We start from the raw sequence: 23611 nt of genomic DNA, 5'->3' as shown, positions 1-23611 counted from the left end.
TGGGAGAATTTTTAATACAGACAGTTTTTTTTCCATGGGATTTGCTGTTGTATGTACGGCAAAAAAACAAATTACATCATGAGGGAGATACCTGAACAAGAGATAGACTCTTACAGTGAGAAAGATCAGATAATTTTATGCCTGATCTGAAAATAAATGTAAAGTGCAACTAATAAATTCACAGATTATATTACTTTTGGTGGAATGACAAATAGAAATCATGTTCGCCATAGCGATGTTGCTTGTTGGGTGAGTGGGGCTTGTTCAGATAAAATACATTTTAATACAGCCAGAGGGGATCTGTTTATCTGGGAATAATAAGGCTGCAGCTGGAACACAAGCCACAGCTTCATGCGCCTTGTAAGACAGGGCAGCCAGTGCAAGAGGCAGTCCTGCCTGTGCACACTCACTTCTGCCACTGGGTTGGCACAAGTACTTGTGTAGCCATATCGTGCCAGGAATCAAGGAATCAGGCCCTGGAAAGGGCTGATTATTCTCACGTATTAGCTCCCTGCTTTGCAGACACACAGCTTGAGAAGGGAACAGGGAGACCTGGGGAGGGCACAGCTATGTCTTGTGTTAGCAGCACTGGCTTGGAGTGATCCGGGCTCCAGCACCTGGTGTTAGGTGCCGAGCAGGATCTAGCTGCTTATGGTGATTCAGGTTAAAAAAAAGCTGGCCTCAGTCAGCCCTCACCTGTTTGTCCTCTTTGCTGGAGATTACCATCCTCTTAGAGTAGCTGGTGTAAATGCCTGTGTAACCACTTCCAGCACAATTCTGTTAAGAGCAAGGTGGCTTAGCTTTAGCTGTACATGTCTTTGTTAGATAATTCTGAAACTGGCCCGGTAGTGGCTGAACACATGGTTGTGCCAGCGTATATAAAAGGGCAGCAGTGAGCAAGTGGGGCACATTGAGGTGTTAACCTAAGCCTACGTCCAGTGCAGCCAGAATAGCACGTCTGATCATCCACTTGCAGAAGCAGAACTGTAGCCTGGAAAGAAATTACCTGGAAAAGGAACTAGGGAAGCAAGCACCTAAGCGTGAGATCTCAGTGTGATGCCCTGGGCAATGGGAATTGGAGCATAGTTCTGATACATGCAAACTAGGCAGTTAAAAATTCGAATAAGGAGGCAATTTTACCCTTCCTGTGACACTGGTGAGAGGGTCCTCACTCCAATAGCAATGTTGAAAACTCAGGAATAGTGGCAAAAAGTCATAAAATTAATCAAGTCAGGCAGAAAAGTACTTCAGTTGAAAGACGTGAACAGCACAGTCTGTTTAGAATCACAGACAAGAATCAAGAGGGGTTGATTAGTCATATCAAGACTTTCAAAAGGAGAATGGGCTTTTTAGTAAAGAGGAAAAAAAGCCTAGAAGAGCCAGCGCCTGGGAGCAGAAACCAGTTGTATTTTAATATGAAATGAAGCGCAGAGGTTTAAAGCAGCAATTACAAGTTGCTGGAACAAACTTTCAGAAGCAGAAGATTCTCTACGTTTTAGTGTCTTCAGATGAAGACTGGGGGCCTTTCTGGAGGAGGTGCATTGGCCAGCTGCAGATTACAGGACTGTATTCATGTGGCACTTGGTTCCTTTTGATACAAAGGTCAGATTGGTCGGTGTTCCTTCTGTTCTCAGTGTCCCTGACTGAGTGGGCGATCAGTCCTCTAGGAAGAAGCTATGGAGGAGAGAGGATGGGAAGAGGAGGAAGCAAAGATACAGCATTGCTTAACACTGCTTTTTCTGTCCTTTTTATTAATCTAGGGGAGTTCCAGATCCCTGAGAGCTCCAGCTTGGGGCCAGTTCTCCACAGTGCAAAGGTAATGCTTTCATTTTTCGCACCCTCCATCTGCACCTGAGGCCCCTTCCCTACAGGAAGACATCTCAGTGCGACCCCAAGCACAGTCTGAGCAATCCACACACCTGCAAGACTGTTTTCTGCCCTGCACAGCTGGAAGCCAGAGGAAAGAGAGATGTGATATGCTGCCCTCTGCTTTAGCCAGAACAAAGTTCCAGGAACTACAAACTGACATCCCCATCCTTTGAGGTGCCTGTGTAGCAGGAGTGCTAGTAGAGAAGCACTGAAAGAAAATGGCAAAAAAAGAAAAAAAAACAAACCAAACAAAAAAAACCCTATTCAGTAGCACCAGTCTGTTTCTTGTGTATTTGCATTTTGATGCAACCTTTCGCTAGGTGATTACATGCAGTTGCTATTTTGGTTTTTACCCGACAACCCATGAGTGGAGAAGGTGGAGTCACTCCTCCTAAAACTGCAAATCAGGACTGGCTCTTGTCTGTTATAGAGAGGAAGATACTTTATGCTTGAAGAGGATGCATCAGCTTGAGAGTCACAAGGCCATAAATTGTATTTTTGTTCTTGTTGTGATTAAACCTGCTAATTCCTTGCTATTCACAGTCTTAGATGCAGACAATTCCCTATTTTAAAACTCAGTCAGCTGAGCAGTTGTTCAAGGACACAGTGAACACAGTGGAGGTAAATTGAGTATTTATAGAGTGGGTTCCTCTCGCTTTGACATGGCGGTGACCTCTGCTCCCCAACCAGAAAGGCATTTGCTTGATCTGCTGAGGGGCTGGGTGTCAAGCTCCCTGTCCTGGGAGGTGCCACTTCTGCAGGGCCTAGGAAGAGCCTGCAGGTCATGGGGCAGGTCTGAGGAGAGGAGGGCAGTTGGTCCACGTCTTGTCCTCTTGCGAGTAGCTCGGAGCGCTGGCTGAGCAGCAAGGCTGTTGGTGACAAGAGGCATTTTTGCCGAATGACTTCCCGCAGCAGAGGCATCTCGGCCGTGTGCAGTGTGCGCTGCTGCCACTCGATGGCACTGCATTTGTATGCAAGCTGGGAAGCTAAAGCAACAGGCCGGGCTCATCCTCCTCCCACCTCACAGAGCCGTGGTAAAGTAAAAAATATTGTTCATTACTGAGAAAGAAAAGACATTGTCTGCTGTGCAGGATTTTTATTGGGAGTGTGCAGTGTTTGGTAAGCTGAGAGCATGGGCTCATCTTGAGTTATGTAAAGCATATACAAGTATGTCAGTGCATGTTTGTCAGAGACTGTGCTGTTGACATGATTCAGGGCAGTGAACAAGGGCTAGTGTTACTTTTGAATGGAGTTACGAGTGGTATCAGGTATTTGCTAAATTCTGAAAGGTCTGATGCTGTCCAAGAGGCTACACCAAGCTCCCTGGTCAGAGGGGAGGCAAGCAATGTCCATACAGCTCCCTAACTAGATGGCTGTGTAGGACAGGGAGATTTTTTTTGTGGACACATGACACCAGATTACATCACCTTTTTGATAACTATAGTACAGTACAAATGTGTCTCACTGCTTGGTTTCCAGGAAAGAATCTCCTATAGGATTTGTATGTTTTTGCTGTCTTAATAGCTTTCTTTAACTCCTCAGGGTGACCCAGCTCAGCGAGGGCATTTGGAGGAAGCTGCTTTCCAATTGCAGCAGATTTTCCGGATTGACATTTCCATTGCATTGAATATCCTCGGTAATGTGGACTTGGATTTGTTTTGTCCTTAAACCACACATTTCTCTTTTTTGGAGGACCTCCAAATCGTTGCAGGTCTTGTGTGAAGGCAGAGATGGCATATACCCAAGCTGAAGCCTCCTTTCAGCAATTTCAACTCTGCTTTGAGAGATTTATTGCCCTTTGTCCCATCCTGCCACCTGATTTATATCAGCATATTTAAATCCAGGCTTGGTTGAAGCCTGCACTGTTGTCCTGACATCTGTAGTTGGAAATTAAGCCATCTCTTTCTTTTTTGCAACACGAGATGTCGTATCCTTGTATCCTTTTTTATTGTCTGAGATCTCAGTCTTCCTGACAAGCTGAAAAAGCAATTGCAGAATTGCAGCTCCTAAGAAGAGCTGAAGGAAGATGCAATGATCTGAAAGTCCCTGCCCTATATACACCACTAGTTGCAGCACTAAAAAAGCGAGCCGCTTCTGTGCGAACCATACGTTGTGTTAGCCTGTGATCCCTCTTTGCAATGAGGCTAGAAAAATTCCTGAAGCACAGAGTTGCAATTTTTCCTATGGAAACTTTGGTCCTGTGGTGTGAGGGTTGGTGAGTGAGCTGGAAGTGGGCCGGAGCGCTTGGCATGGGCCAGGTAAGGTCTGGTAGCTGTGGGGGAGGTTGCTGCATTTGAGGCTGCATTGTGTCTGTATTCTTTTCCCTGTTTTTTACATTGTGTTCTTCTCAGGGATTGAAAGTATGAGAGCAGGCCGTTACAGGATAGCCTATACCTGCTTCAAACTGGCAGCAGATCGAGGCTACAGCAAAGCCCAGTTCAATGTGGGTGTGTGTTATGAACATGGCAGAGGCACGGAAAAAGACTTGGAAAAGGTATCTATGGCTTGAAGGATTGTGTACATGCAGCACAGACCAGGAGGGTGGCCTTTGTTGGGTGCGCAGGCGCTTTTCTCCTTTTGCATGGGTGTGACAGACTCCTGAAGTCTCATTAGAAAATGCTGAAAATAATATTAAATACAAGTTTGCAGTGCTGGCTTCAGTGTCATAGATCCCCTCAGAGATGTGCTCCTGAAATCCCCCTTTTCATAGGTTCTGAGGTCTTTTCCTAGGTACACAGGCTGTGCCGCTAGCACCCGGGAGAGTACCAAGAAGAAACCTGTCATGTTACTGTATTTAAAACACCACTGCACATACCAGGGCTTCTTTACAGCTCGAGCCAACCAGTTTGAGTACCTTAACTACAGCCTGCCACCTAGTGTGTGCTGGCCGTAGTTAGCACCTTCAGGAGCTGGAAAGATCCACAAAGGCAGCTTGATTGGAGTAATTGTGCAGATCCCCATTGGCACAGAATAAGCTTTGGTATTGCTGGCCCAGTGCCACCCCCTTCAACATGCAGGGAGCTATGACTGGAGAAGGTTAGAGGTTAGAGGGCTCTCGTATAGTCACAGTCCACTGTCTCACTTCAACAATCTCACGTTCTTCAGCGGGGAGGAGTGGGAGGGCTGCTGGGGTAAGAGTGTGCAGCTTATGATAGATCTAGACAGAGAGGTTAAGCCAGTCCTGGCCACAGGGGAGTCATCATGTTTGTGGGCATGTATTACCTGAATCACACAAGTGTGTTTCTCTTTTTCCAGGCAGCTTTTTATTATTGCCATGCAGCCAGAAGCTGTCACCCCATGGCACAGTACCGCTACGCTAGATACCTCTTATGCCACAGACCTGAAAATGAATGGGACAGGCATCAGAAGGCAGTGACTTTCCTGGAGCAAGCAGCAATGGCTGGGATTACAGAGGTCAGTGTCCACACCATGGGAGCTTATAGGGGAGAGCCAGCAGAGAGCCCTGTCTAAGGATTTGAACCACAAGACATCCTGGAAAGCAGCATCTGTGGGACTGGACGCAAAATTCTTCCTACATGTTTATACTCCTGTCAGTGTACAGGAGACAGCCCTGCCTGCACATAGGAAGCAGCTAATTGTGTTGGTTGTCTGTTCTGCTGTTGGGCTTTTTAATGGGGCTCTTAGATTAGACACCTAGATTAGGGCATTGCCTTAGGAAAACTGACCGATGGTTGAAAATGTAGCTGTGTTTCATCTCTCTCTGTGTTATGAGAGTACAGGTTGCTTTGGTGGAAGAACTTCCATGAGATGCCTGAAGTAAGAACAGATCCTCATATTTTATCTGTGACTTTTCAAGATGATTCATCGGCATGGATCTGTGTACCTTGCCCTCCTTTCCCACTCTTTAGGGGATGCATTTAGGCATGTGCCATCTTGTGTTGCGAACACCAGTCGTTCTGGCAGTGACTGTGTCTCATGTAGCATGCTGTTCCAGGAAATGCATCTGCTGTATCTTATGGACAGCTCACGAGTAGGAGCCATTCTCTGGCTCTGACTTCCACAGTGCAGTTTGAAGTGATATTCTGGGTCTTACGGTGCTAGTATGGTGATGTTAACTGCACATATAGTGGAGTTCTATAGATCAAATATGATTTTTTGTATTTACATATCAGGCTGACTTTTCCTAGGACAGCCCTCTGCTTCTCTCAACAGGTTTTGCAGCAAGCAGGGTACTTAGCAGGCTCCTCTTGCTGCTGTAACCCCACCATTTGAGCAACTTGCAAAATCAGTAGAAGAACTGAAGTAATTAAGGGGGAAGATCCTGGCTGATTTGTGTCATGGTTTGTTGTAGGCACAGGCTTTTCTTGGAGTGTTCTACATGAGGGGGCTGCAACCTAAGGAAAAGAGGGGTCTGAAGTACCTGCTGCTGGCAGCAAAGAACGGTGTAAGTAATCCCTTTGCAAGCTGTGATTGTTCCCAGTTTGGCATCATTGCAGGTTACAGGTCACAGATTTCAGGGCTTCTTGGAAACGGGAGCAAGTGTCAGGATTTTGCCTCACAGCCTGAAAGGACAGGGTGGAGCCTTGGTGCATCTTGGAGGAGAAGCAGGCCCTGGGGCGCAGACCCTACAAAACATGAATGTAGAAACAGCCCTTTTGGGTTAGAGCAATTCTTACAGCACTAGTGCTTACATTCATCTAGCATAATTTTCCAAGTTTCCCATTATGAAGCATCTACACGCTCTTCAGACAAACTCCTTCACGACTGTATCATTTTGAGAACTTTGTGTCTATCTTGAATCCGTTCTTCAAAATTGACCCATTATTTCCTGCTTTTTATAGAGAGGATGAAAAGACTGTTTCTTTGCAGGGGCCTTCAACATGCTTCAATCCCCATTCAGCCTTCCCCTATTGTTTGAGTTGATCCTCACACATCATGTTGTCCAGATCCCCAACAATTTTCTTGCTCAGTGTTGAAGTTTCTCTGAGTGACCCAGGCTTGTCTGTTTTGGAAGGGCGGTGCCACAGTCTCAGCATAGTGCCGCTCCTGAACCTTTACCAGCACTTAGAGTAGTTGAATATGACATCCCATGTCTTGCAGCCAGGTTTCTGCATCCCACAGTTTTGTTTCTTTACAGCACTGTGACATTGTTCACTCATTTTCAGCTTGCACTGCATTGTAATAGCTAGTATTTTCTGAAGAACTTGTTCATTTTAACTTCAGTTCCCACAGCTTTTGTATAATGGAAAATAATGAATAGCTATTCCCTCTTCTGGCTAAGACTTCTGATTCTGTCGCCCTTCAGTATGTCCTCTCTGAGTCATTTCTTCTGCAGGTTGCAGAGTGCTAGTTTAGTTTGTCTCTCCACATAGTTAAGCTGTTCCATTTTGCTTGTCAGGCTTCTCTCTATTTTTCTAAGTCTCCTTTGACCGATTTAAGATGCTTGGACTAAAACTGCACTCAAGATGGAGGCATGCCAGGGATCTGAATTAATGAGATCCTCTGCTTTGTTCCATATTTCCTTCCAATAATTCCTAATATTGTTTGCCATTTTGCCTGCCACTGAGCAGTGACTTGATGGTTTCAAGGAGCTATCACAGTGACTCATAGATTTCTTTCTATAAGCGCTGTTTTGTGTTTGTCAACACCAAGTTTCCTCTGGGATTCTGTTGCTCACTGCAAGTTCTTTATTAATTAATTCTTTGCAGTAAATTTGATCACTCTGAATGACACTACATCACTTGCAAACTTTACCACTTCAGTTTTCACCTACTTTTAACAATGCAGGCACTTGTTAGATCACTGGTGAGACTAGACCACTGGTGAGACTAGCACCAGCAGCTCAGACATCATGTTCATGGTGGTTGATACAGTATTTAATTCCAGATCTGCTGAAGATCTCTCATAAGCTGCATCACTGACTTCTTTCTTCCATCCTGATGTCAGATGCATACGCTGCACAATACAACAATGAATTATCTTGTTCAATAGATGATTGTCATTTATTCAATGCCTAGTAAACCCTTAACAGAAAATCTAGCAGGTAACTGTAGGTCCCAGGGGTACCCTGCTGTAGATCACTGTTTTGGTCCCAGCCGGGACAGTTCTCAGGAGCTAGTCATCTTTCCCCATCTCTGCTTCCCGATGGATCCTGGCTGCAGATCTACCACAGCCTCATCTTTGGTGACAGGCTGGTGCGTAGGCTCCCTGGGATGTACCCCACGCCTTCTGCTGGGAGGAGGGCTCCCTGAGTATGTTTTTCTCCCATTACCCTGGAATATGAATTTATGTTTAGTTGATTAAAAGAAGACTGGATATGGGTGAAGCAAGGACAGCACCATTTAGCTACAACTCCAGAAAAGGGAAAACAGGCACAAAAAGTCATGGGTTAGGTGTTTCTCTACCAGGTTGTTGCTCTGTGCTAAAGCCAAGGGGGAAGCTCTGACAGGTGTTCTTCCAAATACAATGATGCTTCAGAGAGCTGCCTTTTGCTTTGGTTACCACTTCTTATCCTCCCTTATTTTATGCATGCAACCATAGAATATAAAAAAAAGTGGTGATGGAAAACTGAGTCTGACCTTCAGATTTCAAAGCGTATCGCAGTCACTTATGCCATGCTAATTTGGGGATCTCTTCTTGTGGTCTTGTCTTTGAGGTGTTCATCAGATAAGAGACGGCTAGTGGAATACTTCATACTTATTTAACCCTGTCTCTTGTCACATCTGAAGTGCCAATCTTTCAACATGTTTATCTCATCTCTGAAGAAGTTTATTGCTGTCATAAACTGGGACTTGCAACATTTTGCAAAGCACCCACTCATTAAGTTCTTCGCTTTCCTCTACCAGCTACATCCCAGACAGCAACACTTGCAATATGTTCTTTTCTCATGGCTTTATTAAAGCTTGCTACTTACTTCCTTTTTTTTTATTTCCTTTTTTTTTGCAAAGCCTTGTTTAGATCGTGTTTCTGGCAATCACACCCTTCAAGTTATGTTGCTGGCTTTTTTGCTGGAAAAGGTCTGTGTGACTGGTAGCCCATGCGGTCTTTTCAGTGTCTTCAGGGCCATCATCTTGCTTTCTTGCTATCTGTGAAACCCTTTTCCTCCCATTGGATCTCAAAGGTAAAGTGCACAGCCAAGATGTAAACATATCACTGGTTTGGATTTGGCTTCACTGACCCATCTGCAGTGGCATCCTCTACTTTCTAGTCCATTCTTAGCAGTTACATGTGTCTAAGTAGTTTAAGTGTCCTTTCTCTAGCACTTACTTGCTTGGCTTCATTTCTGCTGCTTGAGATTTCTTCTGGAATATAATTAGGTGGGGCTGAGCAAGATAGGGGTGAGCTGTTGTGTTGAAGGCCTGATGCTGCCAAGGGGAATCTTCCAACTCTTGGCAGCAATTACCTCTGTGGCATTTGTTATGTTTTTACAAGACTTCTGCATGAACTGTAGTAGAGCAGTCCACAGGGCGTGCTCAGGGTTTGGGTGTGATCAGGATGTGGATGCAGTCAAGGCTGTCCAAGGCCTCTTAGCTCTGACCCCTAAGACAATTGGGATGCTCTGAGGAGACAGCAGTTTCTTTGTCCCTGTGACACAGATCGGTATGTTGAAAGGAAATCAGTGAATTTAATTGGAAAGGGATACAAGGGAGCAGAGTCAGAGATGGCTGGTAAGAAATTCTGCTTCACTATAAGCTCCAAGAAAGAACTAAATTGTTGAAGATATGGTCTGAGGGACCAAAGGTAGAGGAGTAAGCTTTAAAGAAGGTAACCAAAGGTACAGCATTAAACTTTAAAGAAGGTGTTAAAGACTCTCTGTTCTCCTTTTGTGGGCTGTCTTCACATCTCTGTGGTGTGGGGCTCATTGCTGTGCTATCTCCTGTGGCTAGGATGCCCAAAGCAGGTATCACGTGGGCGTTTGCTATGAGAAAGGCCTTGGAGTGCAGCAGAACCTGGCAGAAGCGATGAGACACTACCAACAGTCAGCTGCTGCTGGGAACAGGAACGCTCGGGAGAGGCTGCGAGTGTTAGAAGAGGAGGTGGAAGGTACCGCGGACAGCAGGGGAAGAGGGTGTGTGGGACTGCACGGGGTAGTGACCCCATAAAAGTGGGGCCCATATTGCCAGAGGACATGTGGCACAGGGCCGTGGCAAGAAGTCGTCCTTCTTACTGAAGGGGCCACTTTTCTTTATCCGCCCTTTCCACTTCTTACCAGCTATTTCCAGTCGAGCTGAAGTGGAGAGGCTGTTCCTATAGTATGATGCATCATTAATATCTTTTTTTTAATGTACTTCCAGATATGCAAACAAAGCATTTGTTCCCTTCTGCAATAAGAGCTTCTTCCTCCAGCCCCTGCTTCTGGGCTATTGAGCATATGCCCGCAGGCTTCCACACCACCCAGCCAAGACAATCTGCCCTCACCCTGCCCCACTCTTGGAGCACAGACGGACTCCACACGATGATGCTCAGTGGTGCAGGATGGAGCCGTGCCCTCGGAAACAGGGCAGCACCACTGGAGCTGCAGTGCTTGGAGCCTCAGCGCTGCCGTTACTAGAGCGGCCGGTAAGTGATGTAAGCAGGTGGAAGGCAAGGCAGCCTTTCTTAGTCTGTGTGGAGCTGGAAGCAGGCTAGCAGTGAATGGGAAGAGAAAGCTTTCTGTTAATGGAACAGGAGCCATTTTTAAATATTGGTGTTTTGAGAATAAACCTTGTAGCATCTCCTGTGCCACCATGTCATCTGGCCCTCTGCCTTCCCATACAAGGACCTTCCTTATGCTCCTACATTTCCATACAGAGCTACGTGTAGCCTTCCACCATGCCACAGTGGTATGATTTGGGGCTATAATTCCAGTAGCCCTGAGCATCTTGCACATGGTCCCCCAGTGAGGTTTACAAGCCATCGTATGGTGATATTGGCAGCTAACTCCCTGATGGGCCTGGCCTGCACCCTCTGAGGCAATTTGATATCACTTCAAGGCTAGCTGTTCCCACGGTGATTCTGCTACCAGCACAATCTGGGCTTCTCTCTACGTTGCCAGTGTGGCAGTTTAATCTGCTTTCAAACCTGTGCAAGCAAGAGTGAATTCTGATTATTATGGCACAGATGTTTGTGGGATATGGCTTATGGATCCACCTGAACCAGTGAAAGTAATGGCTGTCCTCAGCCATCCTGCACCATTGTCAGTGTCCTTCGGTCCCCAGTTATTATTCCTTCAGCTCTGGCAGTGAGCTGCTCCCACGGGTACACCCCTTTGAGTCACAATGAGCAAGGTTTGCTTCAAAATTTATGTTGTACATGTTTGCTAAGCACGCCAGCTCATTTTCACTGAAGTGGCTAAGGGATGCTCCCAGCGGGCAGTAACCACTGTCAGGCAGACAGCGGCAAGCAGCTGGTATGATAATTTCTTCCACTGGGGCAGCTGAATCTGGAAAAAGACATTTGTCCACACCAGTTTAAACTGGTTCAAGGGCATCTGTACAAACTGTCCAGCTTCCTGTAACCATGGGGTGCTTTGTGTAGATCGAGCTCTGAAAAACAAAGGCAATGGCCCCATCCTGAACTTGCCATGGTCTCCATTAACCAAGGGAAGGGCACAGCCAGAGCTCAACACATCTGATTGTTCTTCTAGTCTGGTCTCTCTTTCTGCTCAGACCAAACTTTCTTAGACCATTTCCTTTATCAAGCAGGATACAATTAGCAGGAAATTCCTCGGGTGGATTTCCTATTCTGTGATAATCCACAACATGCTTACACATTGGTCAGGACAGGATGGGGGTAAGGCTTGGGGGTTGAAAGCACTTTGCAGGATCAGGAAATTGAACCAAGAGAGAGGAATTTGTCTCCTTTTTAATCTGCTTATTATAATGTAGTTTTCTGTGAAAATTGTCCCTTGACAGGCACATCAAAGTAACTTTGCAGAGGAGTATGTGAGGTTGTGCCGTGTGTTTGTCCTCTGTGTGTCCCTGTGTTTGTTCCTCTGTCCCAGGATGCAGAGGAACCCCTTAGGCCTGTGCCTCCTCACACTCACAGATACACCTCCCTCGTGGTTTGCCCAGCTGCATCTCAGAATTTGGCTCACTGGCATTGTTTTAGTGCAAGAGCCTGTTTGTGAAACAAAACAGCAAGGTACTTCTATTAGCAGCACAGCAGTATAAGCAGGCTGGGGCCAACCCATCAGTGTAGTTTATTGTCAGAGATGGGGTCATCTGTAAAGCACTTCAGAGACTCCAAATACAACAATGGATATTTTTGGTATTAAAGAGTTTACCTGGGGAAATCTTACTCTGTTGCTTTTGTCATTTGGTCCTGAGAGCAATAGAAAGGGGTAACTTTCTCATTAACTTAATTTTAAATTATCTCTATGATTGTCTGCTGCTGTGGCTTGTGTGTGTACACACTACAAACAGGGCACTGTCACCTCTAGGTGCATGGAAAAGGAACATGGGTTGGACAGTGGAGACACTCCAGGATCATGTCTGCTGGGTCAGGCTGCCTGTTCTTCTTCAACTTAACAGTACAATGAAAGCCAAAATATCACCCAAAGACACCTGGTGCGACAGCCCCGCCATAAGCAAATTACCTGTGGAGAAAGATATGTTGTGAACTGTGGTATCTGTGGAGTACTTTTAATGTAAAGTGGTGAAGGAAAGCAAGCAGTGTGTATGCTGCTGGCCTGCAGTGTGGCAGAGGGGAGGCCTCGTTGCCGTAGTCACTCAGCAAGCACTGTGTGCTGCTGGCAGCAGGGGGTGGCTCACCAGCATTCCCATAGCCTGACTCTCCTCTCACCTGTACAGCCACTTTGCCAACATGCCCCACATTTGTTCTGGCGTTTTGTATCATAGTTGGAAGGCACAAACTATGGTACTAGGTGAGTCCTGTACGTGCACAATCCAGAAGCCCTTACCTACCATCCATGCACCGTTGCGCAAGCCTACAGGTGCACTCCAGATGCTTATGCCATTGTTGTCTTTCCATTCTCTGTGAGTGCAAATCCCCGTGGTTAACACCACCTGTGTGCTTCTTTCTTTGTTACTAATATCCACATTTGAGTTTTCTTACACATGCTATTATCCTAAAACTGTCTTACAGTTCACATACATACAGATCGAAGTTGAAAGGCCCTAATATGCTTGAAGCTTGTGACTGAATATTTCTAAACAGTGATTTCACGCTTCCCTTTTCCCAGGTTACTTTGGCAGACTCCAGCCATCTGTTGTCTACTTCTGGGCAAGGCTTAGGCTTTCAGAATCCAGTGGCCTCAAGAGCATGGAGAAAGAAACTGTGGGCACCTAGTGCAGCCATATTAGAGATGCCAGTGCTGATTTTGGGGTGTTTTACAAAATACCACGTTCACAGTGGCAGAACCACAAAAGGTGAAAAGATCAGTGGAAGACAACAGGCAGATCTCCTCTTTCTGAGTTGCCATTTTAGGCTTTCTGCAGATATATCATCATGTCAGCTATACTGCACCTTGGTCCAGAGGTGGTAGTGTTAAAAAAAAACAATTTTATTTAAATAAGAACTGAGATCCTGGAGCCCAACTCTGCAGCATATTGCAAAGTCCATGACTGTGATATTTTACTGTCCGTGGTGCACAATCTGTGATCAGGTGGATTTAGTTGACTGTTATGGTTAATCCCACAACCCCCCCACCCCAATCAGCCTGCCCTGGGAGGAAAGGGCCCTCCTGCTGTTGTGTGACTTGATGTGATGATATGGTGAAAAATGAGGGTGGAAGAGGAGGAAAGCTAGTAAGGCAAGAACAGGCAGGTAGAAGGGAACTAAACAAGGTGAAATCAGTCATGGAGAAGTTTGATGGGGTGAGGCAAAGGAAGAAATACACCTGTCGTGATCAGTCTAGAGATGGATGACCCTGTTAAAGCACGCGTGCACCTGAAATGCAGAAAGAAGCTCTGTCTGACTCTTATCTCCTTATCACAGCCGCCAAGCTGCCTACAGAACAGGAGCACTGTCTTCCAGTCCAAGGCTCTTCCCGTGTGCCGACAGCTGCCGCAGAAGCCCCGAGCCTGTTTCATTGTGGACTTGGACCTTCTGGGACAAAATCATTTCAAAGAGGGTGCTCATTTCAGAAAGGAAAGTGCTGGCCAGTCTTGTCCCAGCAGCATTCAAGTCAGCCCCAGCACCTTTGCCGAAGGTCTCAAAGGTCCTTGGTTTCTCCTGCTTTGCAGCTTCCTCATCCTGAGGTGAATGCGGGGAGTCAGGGGAGAAGATGTTATCCTTGTAACTACTGGTGAGTGGCAGGGAGAGCCGAGCCACCCATGCTGGGTCAGCAGCCGTCAGCCTCTTGAGAGCCAGCTCTGGAGGGAGTGAAAACAAGAACTGGTGGTGAGACATAGAGGATACCACAGGAGAGAGGGGAAAAAAAAAAGTTAAAAAGAAAATAAATTGAGAAATGAGACTTCTGAAATCAGCTGTGAGAGGACTGATTGTAAACAGGTCTAGAGATAAGCTACCAGCGGCATCATTCAAACCAGCAGCTTAAAAAAACAAACCAGAACTGGTTTAAAACTACTGGGGTTTTGGGGTTTGGGGTTTTTTTATTGTATATTAGGATCACTTTACTTTCTCATTTGGTGCAGCCTCAAGTGGCACTTCTCTGAATGTTTAGCAAAGCTGGAGAAAGTGAGGGTCTAGGACTGGCTAAAGGGGAGACAACAATGAAAAGCTTTCAAGTGAGAAGTGTTGGACAGAAAGGTCACTAGTGGACTTCCCTTAACGGTTACTCTAGCATGGGAATTTGCTACTAATCAGGCATATTGAGACTGAAAAGAAATGGGTTATTGTGAAAACAATAACAGCAGAAGTAGAATGAAATTTTGGATTATAAAATGCACAGCTGGATGGTTGAAGACTGGTAACAAAAAATTGAGCTGTAAAGTAGTTGTTCATCAATTGGAAACAGATGAGGAGCAGTGGGAGCCTAGTGTGGGTGTTGGTTGCAGGCTCATTAGTGTACCAGTAATGTGATTCTGCCCCAAAAAGAGCAAATAAAATCATACAGTGTGTTGGTCAAGGTATTCCCTGTTGGCATGAAGACATATCTGTGGCATTGTTACTAGGTCCGGTGAGACCTGATTAAGAGTATTACATACAAATCTGATTATCCATCTGTAGGAAAGAGGATCTGAAATGACAGAAGTGCAGAGAAAACGATTGAGATGAAAACAGGAGAGAGTCCAGGCTTACATGGTGGAGACCCCAAGAGATAGAGGTTGCTTAGCCTAAGGAAGCAAATGCTCACCAGGGACCTGACTGCAACCTGTCATTATTTCGATGAGATAAGCACCGACAAAGGAAATCTTTATGCTTAAAATAGTGTTGGCAAAAGAAGAAGTGATTATAACTGTCCATGAATAAACATATACTGGAAATTAAAGGAAGGACCCCATAGCAGGGGTGAGCCTGGAATAGCTTCCTCATCAGACAGCAGGAAAGGAAATGGCAGTTCTTGTTTTTTAAGGTAGAGCTTTGCAGTTGGTAAACAAGACTCCGTGATGTGCTGCACAGACGCTGCCTTCCAGCCCCTCATTGCTTCATTTGCAAAGCATAACCAAGAACCACAGGGAGGTTCGAAGTGACCGTCAGGTTTGTGAAACACTTAGAGAGCAGCAAAATAAATAACTGGTGTCTGGTAACAAAACACAGAAGTCCTGATCAGATGGCAAGAGCTGCTGTCAATAATTATGGGGCTTTGACTTAGAAAGTGACCTCCGAAAGGAGGGTCCCTGTTCCAGTGCACTCATCGTGCTGCTTCCAGAAGGTAATGGATACCCTGCCACAGCCTGGGACACATGGTCCTCGGTCAGTGGCAAGTCAAGCACTGAGACAGGTCTCCTTCCTCAGCCAACTAAGTAATTAGTCCTTTTGCTTTGAAAACAGCCACATCCTGGGGTGGGATGGGGGTGAGTGCTGGGATTCAGACCTGGCAAGGAGAGAAGGGCAGAGACATCATTTAGAATTTGTTTTAGCTGAAGCCCCAAAATTCTTTTGTGATGCTTAATTTCCAGGCTTTCTGCAATCTCAGTATTTTCTTTCAGTCACAGTGACTGTTCTTAAGAGATCTCCCAAGTGTGCTGAAGTCCCATGTTTTTTCTGTAAAACAGCCACAGTTCTCTCCTCTTCAATCTGCAAGAAGCCGCTGCATTCCCTGAATATTTTGATACTTCAGCTCTAGAGCAGGGCACAACAGTAGTCTGCTCGCTGCAGGGAGAGCCAAGACACCATGAGCTGATGGTCCCGTGGCCATGAAACCTTGTAATTAGGTGTGTTTAATTTGACCGATAACTCTTTACTGCCTTATTTTAATGGTGTTTCGGGAGCAGAGGTTGGTTTTATAATCAATAAAGTTATATCTCTCATCTGCTGCTGGGAGCACTCTGTTTCGCTGGTGGGAGATAGGTGTTAATAGACAGTGCTGGGTGCTGAGAGCCCGCAGCTTGATGCTCACAGCATAAACAGCCAGAGAGCTGGTTGGGACAGATTATTCGTGCAGTTCCCCCCCCCGCTGGGAGTAGCACAAAGGCCCAGACAGCCTCCGCCAGCTGTTATGATACTCCTGAGCACAAGCAATGCTTCCTTCCTCCCTCTCTCAGGATGCAAGTCAACTTCTCTGTTTGTGTTTGGGAGAGGAGGAAGGAGTCCAGCAGCTCTGTCGTCTGTGCTCTGTTGCCTTTTTGGGAAGGTCTGGGCTCATGGTTAAGGTTGTTTTTCACCACTGAAACAGGGCAGCCTCTTGTCATGTCCAGCACTACTCTGTGGGCAGGAAGCCACGCTGGCATAGCCTCAGCATGCACCACTGGTGTTCACTCTGAAATTCCAGTGATTTGGCAAAAGGGATTTTTTTTCTATCAAGTGCAAGAAGCGTGGGAGATGGCATTTCATGGGTATGTGTCCCCATAGCACAGATTTTCTAGGATGCTACCTGTCTGGGGAGGACTGAATCTGGGAAGATGTGCTGAGCAGGTCAACCAGTCCCTTTACTGGGACCAGTGCATGCCAGTACACCCATGGGATGGAGCTACGCAGCCTGTTTTCTCCCCACTGTTGGCTGCAGGAATCCAAGGAAGCTTTCATTTCACTCGGCCTTTTCTTTGTTGGCTCCTTACTAGAATAAAAGGGCAGGAAGGCAAACAGACAGAAGCAGCATGGTTCTCCCTCTAAGCAAGAGCACAGAAAATGCCCAGCTCTGGAATTAAAATGACTACAGCAGCAAACCTCAATGAGTTCCTCTTGCTGTGGAGGAGCGCAGAGGCTCCACAATGAAATTTCTGCTACAGGACATGAGTCAGCCCAACTCTTTCAAATTGAAATGCCAGTAGAAGAGATTTTTAGAACAAATCAATAAAAGGAACGTGTAGAAAATGTCAGACCCAGATGGTATTCACCCTGGAGTGCTAGAGGAACTCAGATATGAAATTGCTTGGTTTATTAACTGCTGTTCGTTAACTACTGCTTCAAATGAACACGGTATCAGAGGAGAGGAAGGTAGAAATTGTGACATGAGTTTTTAAGCACGTGAGGGTGAATCTAGTGCAGGCAGATTCATAGAAATCATTATATGCAAAACTCAGCAGATAGCCGAGTACCTGCTATTTGGACAAGAACTGAGATGACATTTGCAAGGCAGGGAATTGCATTTTGCAAATTTGGCATCTTTGGAAGAGGTGGATGAAGAGCCCTGGTTGACAGAGGACACCTGAGCTTGCAGGAGTGCACCAGCCAAGCTCTCGGGGGACTGAGCTGTCCCTGAATTAACAGCCACGTTCTGTTAAGCACTAATATGTGTTAAAAGCTGGGAAGCAAGGGTAGGAATAAATAAATCTTCCCCACAAAGGGAGGTCATCCTAGAGTATCTGTCCAACAGTGGATGACATTGGTGTTGACTCTACTGAAGTGTTGACATAAAAGCAGAGTGTTGCTGAAGGACCTAATGCCATGAGCAAAAGTGGCTGGTGGATTTCCATGTCACCAACTGCAGAGTAATTGTCACAAAGAACAACACATCATATAGTGATAACTCTCCACCACACAGAGGAGGGATTCAGCAGTCATTGTGAAGTTTGGTAACAGAGCTCAGCATGGAGCTTGGGCAGGACAGTAGTGAAGAACAAACCAGAAGACCTCCTTATACTACCAGTGTAGATGTATCCTAAACACTGTGCATGATTCTGGTCACCACTTCTTGTTAAAGATACACTAAAATTAGTATCAGGTTGGTCACAGGAGATGAGACTGGGCCAGTTCAGCCTGGTAGGAAATAGGAGCCTGATGGGGCTCAAAGGATATTTAATATCTTGAGGGGCTTGAGGACAACTCTTCACCTTTCTCACTCTTCGTGGACTAGGAGACCATGAAATGAAGGGGCCCAGGTCAGCATGAGAAGCAGTTCACATGCTGCATAGTAAAACTGGACTTCACCCCTACGCCACAGATGTCAACTGCACAAATCCACTGAACAGCAGCAGATAGATCCATGGGAGGAAAAATCTACCAAGAGTGATTAAACACATGAAAAAATCCAACGTGAAGCTCAGCAAGTCCCTTTGATGTAAACTGCCTGGTACCAAAAGCATAGGATGGTCCATACATGCTGTCCCAGGCATCTGCCGCGGTCAGATCCACCCTAGGAGATGAGATGTCACCTGGCTTGCTGCAGGCCAGCCAGTTTTTATCTTCTGAATGGGGTTAGTGTGTTATTTAAGGAGATCCTGCTGCTGGAGCCCCCCACCAGCCCCAGCATGCTCCCAGTAACAAGGCCACCTCACCTGCCTGCGGCTCCAGGAGGGTCTCCAGCTCCTCTCCCACCAGCTGCTGCACAGAGAGCTCGAAGCCGCTCTCCGAATCGCGATCCTCTGCCTCACTCTCGCCGTGCCCACTGTCCTTTGTGCTCAGGCAGTCAGCATCCAGCCCCGCAGCCCTGGGAGGGGGCCAAAACACTCAAGTCACACTTCAACACTTAATACAACCCTACCTTACTGATTGCTTTGAACGTGGTTGTCTTTATCCCTCATAAAATGACCCAGGGGAGGATGTGGGCATCCTCTCAGTGCATCACAGTACCGAAGGCATAATCATTTCAGTCTCTGCCAATTAATGAGTTTTGGGTTTGGGGTTTTTTTTAAGAAAAACCACACCACACACACATGAACAAAAGCACTGAGATCAGGAGTGCCCATGGACCCTCTGAAAACTGGGCCCTGGATGGGTGCTGGGCTACACGTGGAGCTGCACCACATTTCTTGCCCAAGAGGGTTTTTAGCCTTCTTCAGGGAGGCCCTGAGCAAATGGGGAGCTGCTGGCTCTTCCCTGTGAATTCGGAGGAGCAGCGCAGCCCAGCCCTGACCCAGTAGCCCCAGGACAGCTCTCCTTCCCTCTCCATCCTCAGCAGATGGAGATGATGATGAAAAGGGTGGAGAAAGCTGGGTCTGCCCGTGGCCTGGGCAGGTGGGGTCAGGGGGAATGTGGCAAGGCAGTGACGAAGCCCTGGCATCCTCAGGAGATGTCAACAACATAGTTTAATGGGAATGCAATGAAGTTTGGGAACATCTTCAGTGCACAGCTGGGATATCAGTCCTCGTCCCTGCTAGCAGTGTTTCCCTCACTAACCTCCTGGCCCTGAACTCACGTCAACAGGTAACAGAATCTCTAAGAAGGTACCTGGAGCCATGAGAAAACTCATCCTCATGCTTCTGCCTCCAAAGCTGGGACCCTCTTGTTCCTGAGTGCACCTTTCCATCACACTCTTAACACATCAGTGTGCCCCCAGAAAGGATAGCAGAAGGTTCTTGGCCATGGAGGAGCTCAGGTCAGTATGGAAGGAGCTGCCAAAGGTGTCCCAGAGCAGCTCTAGGAAATCACTGGATACTAATGGTGAGCCAGGACCAGAACAGCACAGCCATCCCGTGAAGGGAGGAGCTGCCTCCCAAATCTTGGGTCAGCAAAGCTGGGGACAAGGTTTTGCCTTGCGTGCCTGCTGCCCTGGTGTCTTGAGGCTCTTGGGGCCAGTGGGACCGAAGCAGAGGCAGCAGAGACACGAGGGAACAGGGCGTGGGGAATGGCAGGGCTGAGGGCCAGCCTTACCTGCTGCCGTTCTTGGCCGTGTACTTGTTTCCCCTGTGGTTTGTTTTGGGCTGGAACTGGCCCTGGTGCAGCAGGGAGAGCAGCTGGGACATTTGCTGTAAGGCAGGAAAAGCCTGTTGAGCCCCGTCGATTGCCACTCAAGCTGCTTCCTGCCAGGACGTCCCCTCCGAACCCCCCCGGCCTTTTTATAGCATTTCCTCCTCCCGCAGATGGTTCAGCATCCCCAAGCAGAAGGAAAACAAGGGCCCGGGCAGCCCACCTGGCCCCAGCGCTTCCCCTGCACCATCCCTGCCAGCGTTCCCTGCCAGCCTGCTGCTCTGGGGAAGCAAGCGCGAGGTTGTCCCCATCTCCCAGTGGCAACCATCCTCCACCCCAGCTCCCAGGGCGTCCTGGTGGGCGTGGGGAGGGCCTGCCCATGGCAGGGCGGCTGCTCATCCTACCCAGCCCCTACTGCTGGGGCACCTCTGCCCAGGGCTGGCAGGAGACCAACCAAAGTCCATCGGGTTGCACATTCCCACCACACCAGGGTGTGCAAGACCTGAGCAAGGAAGGATTTGGCGGGGCGGACGAAGGGAGGCACACACCCCTGTCAATGCATGGAACAGCTCCTACCTGCACCGGGGGTGACTCCATCGCAAACTCTCCGGTGGGGCTCTGCTCTGCCAGCGCCACCAGCGATAGCCGGACCAGGCTCCTGAGGATGTGCTGGTGGGGTTGGGGCTGCCCAGGTCTGCCAGCACCCACGGGCTGGTTGGGTAGCAGGGGGGGTTCTCCCACGGGCCCCTGTGATGGCTTCACCAAGCTCTTGCAGTGCGGTGGTGCATCCGGGGGGCTCACAGCCTCTTTGGCCAAATTTTTCAGTCTGTGGGGCTGGCAGGGCCGGCGCTGGAGGATGGGCAGATTCAAAGTCTCCTGCTGCTCATCTGAGTCTTTTTGGGTCCTCTGATTTCTCAGGGTCCTGTAGAGAGTAGGGGTGAGGTGGAGGGGAGCCTGCAGGGAACCCCCTGGCATGGGGGTGGCTGTGCCAGGAAGATCCTCCTGGCAGGGCCGGGGGGGCTCAGCCTCCCGGGGCCGGCCCCGGAGCAGCGGGACGAGGTGGATATCCGTCTTCTGGATCTGCCTGTGCGGCTTCTTGAGCTGCTGCTGCCTGCGAGCATCCTCTGCCTCCCTGCAGTTGTAGGCCATGCCATCCTTCCTCTCCTTCTTATGCAAAGACAGGGTTAAAGCCAAAAGGAGAAGGCACCCACCCAGGAGAGCAGCCAGGCAGATAACAGCCACCACAGAGGGGCTCAGCCACCCGGGATTCTGGGCTGAGATTTTGGAGAATGCCCCGTGATGCCGGAAAACTAAGCGGATCCGGGCCAGGGTATGCAGGGGAATGTCCCCCCCATCGCTCACCTGGACCACCAGCTCCCACTCGCTGCCAGCGAGGCTGCTGGCATTGCTGGTGTTGAGGAAGATCTGCCCCAAGAGAGGGTCCAGGATGAAAAGCCCAGCATCATCCCCACCCACCAAATCATACCGAAGAGCCCCGTTGATGCCAGAGTCCACATCCCTCGCTGTGATGGTGAAGAGGAGGGGAGCACTGGTGCATGACACGAGGGTTGCATTGGTTACCACTGCAGTCCCTTGGGCGCTCCCATTCCCAGGGGCCACCCAGAAGCACCCCGTGTCTGCATTGACCAGGATGGAGAGCGTGGCCATGCCTCCCGCCAGCGCCGGCGCAATGATGACAGGGGCATTGTCATTCTGGTCGAGCACAGACAGCCTGACGGAGACATTGGACGCCAGCTTGGGGTGACCACTGTCCTCTGCTGTCACCAGGAACTCCAGGCTCCTCACCTGCTCATAATCAAAAACTTGCAGGGCAAAAACATCCCCAGTCATGGGGTCAATCGAGACCAGACCTGAAGCAGAGGAGTCCAGGATGCTGTAGGTGATTTTCCCGTTGAAACCTAGGTCAGGATCGCTGGCACGGATGGTGAGCAAGAAGGCAGGTGCTTTGCTGTTCTCAGCAACGGCAGCCTCGTAGGTGGCCTTCTCGAAGGAGGGGGCATTGTCATTGACGTCACTGATGCAGATAGTGAGGTGCTTCAACACAGACAAGGAGAGGTCACCCTGGTCCCGCACCACCAGTGTCAGGTTGTACTCGGCACGCAGCTCCCTGTCCAGCGTGGCGTTAGTCATCAGCACGTAGCTGTGGCTGTTGGTCCTCTTCAGCCTGAAGTGCTCATACCCTTGACTGAGGGAGCAAAGCACTTGCCCGTTGCTTCCCGAATCAGGGTCGCTGGCCGTCACCAGAGCCACAAAGCTGTCTTTGGGGAGGGCTTCAGAGAGCACGGGCACCCGTGCGGCCCAGGTGACGTGGACATCAGGAGCATTGTCATTGACATCCAGGACTTTGACCAGGATCTTGCAGTGCGCTGGGATGGGGTTGGCACCCAGGTCCCGGGCTTGCACATCCAGCTCGTAGGCGTGGGTTTCCTCATAGTCCAGCGGGTGCTTCAGGATGATGCTGCCTGTGCGGGCATCAATGTCAAAAGCGCTCAGCACCTCTGGGGGCGCATGTTTGCTCAGGCTGTACTCGATCTCCCCATTGCGGCCCTGGTCAGGGTCAGTGGCCGTGACTGTCACAAGGAGGGTCCCAGGCAGAGCATCCTCCCGAATCTCTACCATCAAAGAGCTCTCTGCAAAGATGGGGCTGTTATCATTGGAGTCAAGGACGATTACTTTAATTAAAGCAGTACCTGACTTTGGTGGCTCCCCATGATCAGTGGCTGTCAGCACAAGGTCGAAGGAAGAATGCAGCTCCCGGTCCACTTCTTTAACCACGATGAGCTCCGCATGCCTGGTCCCATCGGAGCTGGAGACAACCTCCAGAGCAAAGTGCTCGCTAGGGGAGAGGGCGTAGGAGCAGTGGGCATTGGGGCCGGCATCAGCATCCAGGGCTCGATCCAGCGGGATCCGTGTCCGCAGGGATGCACTCTCTGACATCTCCAGCTCCAGCTCCGGTGTGGGAAACCGCGGCGCGTTGTCATTGACATCCAGCACTTGAACCTCCACGTGAATCAGAGCCAGGTTTCGGGCAGCCAGCACGTCGAACGAGACCCAGCAGGGATCGCTGTGCCGGCACAGCTGCTCCCTGTCCACCCGCCCGGCGGTGCTGAGCACCCCATCCCCACTCCCCACATGCAGCGGGAACCTCCCGGGGGTCTCCATCAGCTGGAAGGTGTCCGCTGTTTCGCCACTCTCACCCCCCTCGAAGTGCTCGGCCAACATCCCTATCACCGTTCCCTGCGGCACTTCTTCGAACACCCGGTACTGCACCGTGAACGTGGCCACCTCCTGGGCATCGGCGGAGAGGAAGAGGTACCACCACAAGGCTGGGAGATGGAGAGCGGAGCGGCTCAGCAGCAGCATGCTGTTGGCGAAGCCCACCACCTTGCTGCCCCAGCACGCTGCCGCGGGCTTGTCCGCCTGCCGCCGCATACCCGGATGGTCCCTACGGGGATCGCAAGTCCTCAGCATCCTCTCCCATCGCCATGTCCCACAAGCACCAGCCGCTGGTAGGAACGGAGGAGAAATGGCGAGCGAGTCCAACAGTTGTCTCCCGCCCTGCCATCACTGGGGGACAGCCGGGAGAGCCAGCTGCTCCCCGGGCTGAACCGCTCAGCTCGGCGCAGAG

At 48.9% G+C, this 23611-nt stretch overlaps 2 protein-coding genes across 3 annotated transcripts in view; one reads left to right on the top strand and one right to left on the bottom strand.

Moving 5' to 3' along the window:
- DELE1 (DAP3 binding cell death enhancer 1) overlaps positions 1–16205 on the top strand; it is a 22572-nt gene extending 6367 nt beyond the window's left edge. Inside the window, exons 5-12 of the mRNA XM_026858556.1 lie at positions 1761–1816; positions 3412–3505; positions 4221–4363; positions 5125–5283; positions 6182–6274; positions 9717–9873; positions 10125–10389; positions 13768–16205. Coding sequence (XP_026714357.1) covers positions 1761–1816; positions 3412–3505; positions 4221–4363; positions 5125–5283; positions 6182–6274; positions 9717–9873; positions 10125–10381 — 959 coding nt within the window. The 3' untranslated portion in view covers positions 10382–10389; positions 13768–16205. The remainder of the gene's footprint in view (positions 1–1760; positions 1817–3411; positions 3506–4220; positions 4364–5124; positions 5284–6181; positions 6275–9716; positions 9874–10124; positions 10390–13767) is intronic.
- PCDH12 (protocadherin 12) lies at positions 10397–23611 on the bottom strand. Of its 2 annotated transcripts, XM_026858165.1 has the most exons (5): positions 23418–23611; positions 20539–23309; positions 19927–20021; positions 18612–18763; positions 10397–14144 (listed from the first exon to the last, which is right to left on the bottom strand). In XM_026858165.1, exons 1-5 carry the CDS (start codon positions 23452–23454, stop codon positions 13780–13782), a joined length of 3420 nt encoding a protein of 1139 aa, XP_026713966.1. In that variant the 5' UTR covers positions 23455–23611; the 3' UTR covers positions 10397–13779. The 2 variants fall into 2 exon arrangements, with proteins under 2 accessions (XP_026713966.1, XP_026713965.1); XM_026858164.1 differs by having other exon boundaries at positions 20539–23611.

The sequence above is a fragment of the Athene cunicularia genome (genome assembly GCF_003259725.1).
Source record: "Athene cunicularia isolate RWA chromosome 13 unlocalized genomic scaffold, athCun1 chr13_part1, whole genome shotgun sequence".
In the NCBI taxonomy this organism is placed as follows: domain Eukaryota; kingdom Metazoa; phylum Chordata; class Aves; order Strigiformes; family Strigidae; genus Athene; species Athene cunicularia.
Note: the sequence above shows the minus strand (reverse complement) of the source record. Positions and strands in the feature narration are given on the sequence as shown.